The sequence below is a fragment of the Merops nubicus genome, unplaced genomic scaffold, assembly GCF_000691845.1.
Source record: "Merops nubicus isolate BGI_N331 unplaced genomic scaffold, ASM69184v1 Scaffold53641, whole genome shotgun sequence".
NCBI classification, from domain to species: domain Eukaryota; kingdom Metazoa; phylum Chordata; class Aves; order Coraciiformes; family Meropidae; genus Merops; species Merops nubicus.
The window spans coordinates 1-6,226 of NW_008589965.1; the positions used below are offsets into that span (position 1 = coordinate 1).

At 41.8% G+C, this 6,226-nt stretch overlaps 1 protein-coding gene across 1 annotated transcript; it reads left to right on the forward strand.

The window, feature by feature from the left end:
- Positions 1 to 1,412: 1,412 nt before the first annotated feature.
- IGFBP1 (insulin-like growth factor binding protein 1) lies at positions 1,413 to 4,624 on the forward strand (the record flags this gene model as incomplete). Its single annotated transcript, XM_008949740.1, has 3 exons — positions 1,413 to 1,591; positions 3,203 to 3,331; positions 4,493 to 4,624. Coding segments are annotated over 3 exons (440 nt in total), but the record flags the coding sequence as incomplete, so codon positions are not given.
- Positions 4,625 to 6,226: the final 1,602 nt, after the last annotated feature.

The following is a 6,226-nucleotide window of genomic DNA, read 5'->3' on the forward strand; positions in this document are numbered from 1 at the left end:
CTGGTACAGCGCGGGCAGCAAGCAGGAGAACCCCAAAGCGTAGTAAAGGGACAAAGCAAAATAATCGGAATAAGATTTTGGGGAAGCCACAGGCAGTTTTTCTTTTGTAGTCAACAGTAGTTGGAATAGGACAAATGTTTTCTGGACTTCGGTTGTCTCCGTCTCCAAAAGTTGTGAAAGGGAATGAAAAGTGCTCAGCATGGTGTGCGCCTGGCCGTTTCAGGAATAAAACATAATCTGGAGTAGTGCAGCACTACCTGAATTCTCTTGGAGCAGACAGACATACCAAGCATCTTATGCTATATGGTGATCAGGAACTTCTTCAGTCTTATTTCATTGTTTTACGATTTGTTATTGTTTTCACCATCATGACTATTCTGTTCATGCAATTATGATTAAGGAGACAGGAGCATTACATAAACAATCATTGTTGACTCAAAAATAACAATGGCCTTTGGTGGCAGTAAGTGGAGTTTCTCTTGTACTGAGGCGGGCTGGGAGGGGAGAGAGCATTGGCCAAACTGATTTCTAAAGCTTCCTGCAGCTAAAAGGTCTAAGATTTTATATGATTTGATTTTTTTCCTTGTTTTTGTTCTTTCTTTCTTTCCTTCCTCGATTTTCTACTTCTGTTTTTTCTTAAGCATCATCAAAGGGGAAAACAGCTGGTTTTTAGTGCATTGGATGATTGTTTACATCCTTGATCCAACAAGTTATTCAGACACATTTAGACACGTTTATCCTATGATGAGCCTCTGCAATTGCAAAGACCTTCTGTTGCTTCTAGTGGGAGAGTTCACACCTGCCAAGTTAGGCACTGGCATGCAGGCCATGATCAGGCACATCCAAACTGCTTCTGTCAATCCCTGGCTATTTGATCTACTGCAGGCCAGCCACTGTGAGCTGCTGCTGGCTCCTGTGAATTGCTACCCCTTCTTATATGTGAGCCAACAACAAAGTACAGGATGCCACGGGATCAGGTCTGGACCAGTTCCTCTCCTGAATAAAAAATGAAACACATCATGTTGACATACATCTAAATTCATTACATGTTTAACTGCAGTTGTTCCTCATTTAGCAAGGACTCTGATCCACTGTGATCAAGAAAGCTTTTCTTTTCTAACAGACTGGCTGTAGCTTCATCTCTGGAATTAGAGAGATTTTGAAGGATCACAGACTAATGAACTTTAATTAGAGAACACTTGATGCATCCTCCTATGAATTTATGACAAAAATGTAATTTGCTGTGCTGCACGTGTAGTTTATTACTCCTGCAAGAGCCACTGTAATGCATCTGTCTTAGATAATACTTTTTGTTGTTGATGATGAGCCTTCTTTTTCTTTACCTTTTTAACTTGGAAAAATAAAGACAAAGGTTCAGTGAAGATGTTTACCTTAATATCATTACTTTTCAGACTCTATTGAATCTGAAGATATGCCTTTGGAAAGCACTGAAATGACACAGGACCAGCTGCTGAGCTATCAGTTGATGTTTCCCACAGGCCAGGATAAATCCATCCTCTGGAATGCCATCACTACATATGAAAACATGAAAGCAAAGAGAGTATCTGAACTCAAGAAATGGAAAGAGCAGGTAGGTTTCCTTTGCAAACCTTTCAGTAGATGCTGTTGGTTCACACTACAAAGTGAAAATGTACATGAAATTCTAGCAGCAGCACTAGGATGACTGTATTTTGGGCAGCTAGAAAATGGACTTGTGAAATGCCTTCATCAGGTGCTTGAGGAACTGGTGAAATGGCATGTGCAATAAAACCAGATGTGCATCAGATATGTCCAATACAGATTCCATACAGAGTGTGATTATTTCTCTACGTCTACTCTCAGATTATTTCCAGGGGCTCATATTAAAATCTTGAACTCCTTTTGTGTTTCAGTTAAAAAATAAAAGGTATTTGTCACTGATCCAGTGCTCAGTGAAATACAAGGGAGTCCTTACATACAGTTATTGACGAAATACCAATGCAAACCAAAAGGTGTTTCTTTCTGAGCACAAGAAAACACTAGTAAGGAGATGCGTGTAAAGGCAGAAAGCTTAGCAATTAAAGTAAACTTTTACCTTCAGCACAGCAGAACTGCAGTGGGTAAAGGGGGTGTGCAGCCTTTGCAAGCAGGTCCGTGTTCCACTTGAGGGCACCAGAGAACCACAGTTAGACCACTTCCAGGCAGCCCACACCCCCACTGCATAGAGCTCAACATAAGCCCAATCTTGTAATGGTCGCAAAGAAAATGAGGGGGAAAAAAAAGGCAAAAACTTACTAACCACTAGAACACTCTCGAAAGCCTTATTCCACGTCCAGAACTGGACTGAATCATTGATTTAGTCTGAACTACTATACTAAGTGCTGTTAGCTCCAGTTCTGATTTTTAGGCTTCTGCTTTTTCTCACCCAGAGCCACAGATAAACCCATTGACTTAAGTAGGAACACTTATGTGAGGGGCTGACACAGGGAGATCGTGCAAAAGCAGAGGGTATGATTATTTTCACTCTAGAATAAAAGTATTTATTCAGTCAATTCTCCCATTTCACTCATTTAAACACAATTAGGTGCTATTAATGCACAGCAATTGTGACTTCACAAACGGGAGCGACTATATTGTGAAAATAACAAATATTGCAAACAGTTCTTCATCACCAGTCCCAGATATTTTGGGTTTGGGTCTCAGAGCCACAGGACCGGTCTCTATTTTGCTTTGGCAACAGCTCTGTCTTGCACAAAAGATAACAAACATTCAGATATTTGTTCTCGCACTGTCTATATATGTTTTGCACCTATTCTCCATACATCAACAGAGCACAGGGCCATGACAACCCAGAAAAACGTGACTAGTCTCACGTACACCAGCCTCGTAACGTGCACCTCCCCATAATAGGAGAGATTGTACCCTCTGAGTGGTGATGTGTTTATTTAGTGCAGGTTAAATTTCCTTGTGTGGCAATCTCAGGACTTAAATCCTCATGTTTCTGGGGATAGAAAATACCTCAAAGAATGAAAACAAAAGCCTGAATGCAACACCAGTTTTCTGGCTATGCTCCTATTGAAACAAGTAAAAATTACTTGCAAAGCAGCCTGGTACAGATCATATGACTAATAAGTATTTTTAGCTTTTTGCTACCTTTATACTGATCATTTTTTGTCTAGCTTGTTTCTTTGGTATTGACAACCTTTTCATGGTGTTCCTGCAGGGACCTTGTCAGAAGGAGCTCTACAGAGCCCTGTATAAATTGGTGAGGGCTCAGCAGAGAAGCGGAGGGGAGATTTACAAATTCTACTTGCCCAACTGCAACAAGAATGGGTTTTACCACAGCAAACAGGTACGTGCCTCCTCCCCCGTCTGCTTAGAGCAGCGCTGCGACTAGCCTGACACAGCCAACCCTTTCATAGCCCTCTGCTCCCAGACACACAAGTCTGCAGCTGCTGGAAAAGCAAGTTGTGAAAACAGGGATACTTGGTAGTGGGAGCAGATGGTTTGTCCTTCCTCTCTTAAAAGTGAGCTGCATGCTGTGGGCTGACAGCAATGGAGGCAGGAGTCTTTTCCATTCACAGAACAGGTGCATGCAAGGCATTCTCCAAAATCTTTTAACCCTGTCTGCTCCCAGGCCAAATCAAGCCCCATTACCTGATTTGTTAGCATACTCCCAGTTGACATTAATTAATAATATCCACCACACTGCCTGCAAAGCCCACTGAATATATAATAATCTCTATGGAGAAAAGAGGCTCTTGGCTCCCAGGCAGCAAAAAACTCACAGGCAGTAAAAAAACTCTTTGGAGCAAAATTAGCCTTCTGAAAGTAGAAGAAAAATACTGATTTGTGCTGCCTGTGGATTATGTTAGACACTCATTTCCATTACAGCCTCAAAAAAAGCCACTGCAAGTTATGCTGAGAGTAATCTGCAAACCTAGCTAATGCTCTAAACCTCAAGCCACACCCTTGTAACCACAGGTCATGCATACAAATTTAGTAGGTCTGCATAAATCTGTGTCATCGAGACTCCTTGTTTTGGGACACGGCACCACTGTATGACTCACAAACATTGTGACCTGGGATCTAATCAGGCACAAAGAGAAATCTGTTTAATTCCCTCCCTGAGGAAAAGAAACCATCCTACTTGCCTCTTTGGGTGAGGAGCCAGACCATCCAGTCATTGCTCTCACCTTACCAGGTTGTGTATTCTGCCCTCCTTTTGTTCCTCACAGTGGAAGATACAGCTGATTTATACTGTAAATTATTTATGCTCTTTACTGTTTTAAATCTGGAATTGTTTTCATGGTAGCTGAGCATGGGTCATGGCTGCCTAAGCAAGCGTGTTGGTCAGAGGCTGTGTCAGAGCAGGGGCCACCACATTCAGAACACGTCTGTGTGTGGTGCATCCCCACCCTCTGATCCCAGTTCCCTCCAACACTTCTACTTGCAGGTAACCTTCTGCTTAAAGTTACTTATTGTGGGGTTTGTTTTGCTAATATTATTCTAGTGTGAAACTTCACTGGATGGAGAGACTGCTGGATGCTGGTGTGTCTATCCAAAAAATGGAAGAAGAATTCCTGGATCTCCAGAAATGAAGGGAGACCCCGAATGTCAACAGTATATCAACTCACAAGAATAAAACTAACCACATTAATTCACACTAAGTTTTCTGTGGGGCCAGATCCAGTCAGGAGCCATGTCAGTCAGGAGCCACTTCAGTGAGGTAGTTTTATGCACTTGATTTTCAGTATACGAGTAACCCCATAAAGTATCTTTCTTACTGCACTGGGATTAATCTGGTGCTCAAGTGACAGATAAGAGCAACTGCAAGGTCAGGTCCTACAATTTTGTATATTTTGTTTGTATAATATTATAGATACCCTCATATGTAAAGCTGTTGAATTATTTATTTCACAGTACATGTATTTTTGTCTCTGTGTGTTGTTACTAATTTATATCCTCAAACACATCCTAACTTTATATGTAAATACTTAACATTATTGCTCATAAATGTATACATCTTCTCTTGGAGGGATGTTGCTGCTTAGATCTTCAAATGGCATAAGTCTATTGGGAAAAATAGCTTGTAAACTTGCATTTTTTTGTACTATGTATTTATAGATGTAAAACTGAATTTAAAGAAAAATAGCTTTCAGTAAAGAACACACTTAGAAACTTATTTAAAGCCTGTTTTGTTTATATATAATGTTGCTTTTGCACCTCTGTTTCAATGTCAATCTGTTTCTCAAAAAATGTCTTTTATATATATATATATTTGTTTCTATTTTTCCAAACATATGCACGGGAAAAATGGCAGAACACAACAGGATAGTCTGTGCCACCTTTGACAGGTATAAGTTGTCCATATGTTGACATTGTCATGTTATTTAAGACAAGCTATTAAATAATATCTGTGACGCTGTCTCAGTCTCTTGCTTCTGCATGTTCTCGTTCAGCAGTGTGACCTCAGCAGGACAGCACAGCAGCACGTGGCTCCTCTTCCAGATCTTATTCCTGAACTCCCAGCTCCATTGTCCTGCAATGAGTTTTCTTCCTTTGCTCCCTTGCTCTGCTCCCCTTCTCCCATCCTCTCCAATTCCAGCGGTGCTCTGCAAGCTTTTGCCTTGGGCAAAGCAGCAGCCTCCAAGGGAAGCTATTAAAAGGCTTTCCGAGTAGGAAAGCTGGATGCCTTTCTCTGCTCAAAAGCCCAAGGCAGCAGTATTAGTGTGTTTAAAGGATACTGTCAAGACTAGAAAGAGCCATTTCCTGTACAGAAAGTTTGAGATTGTAAAAGGGAGGTTGTGGAAAAGCCTGCCCTTACTCTTTGCTGAAAGCAGAGAAGAGGGTCCCCTTGGCTTGGGATGCAGTCCCTCTCCCTCCCCCACACGTTCCCTCAACTTACTGCTTGCAGAGAAAGAGTTCATGCAAGTGACTTCCCTGCCAGCTTCAAGCTGGTTTTGTCCATGGAGGAACTGGTGTGGGAGTTAGCAAGTCCCAGAGGTGGAAACAGGCAGCACCAACCCTGCCTGAGAAAACAGCCTGAGGGGAGAGTAACTTTTTCTAAGATCCAGGCAGGAGGGAAGCTCAGCATAAAATCCTCCTGCCCTTTGTTGGCACAAGCTTTGGGTCTTAAATGGGAGCGGGAAACAGCTTGTAGAAATGGCAAAGCCAAAGTGTGGATCACTGCTCTCCATATCATGGTTCTGTGGCATACCATGTGCTTTCTGAATGCTGTATTTGC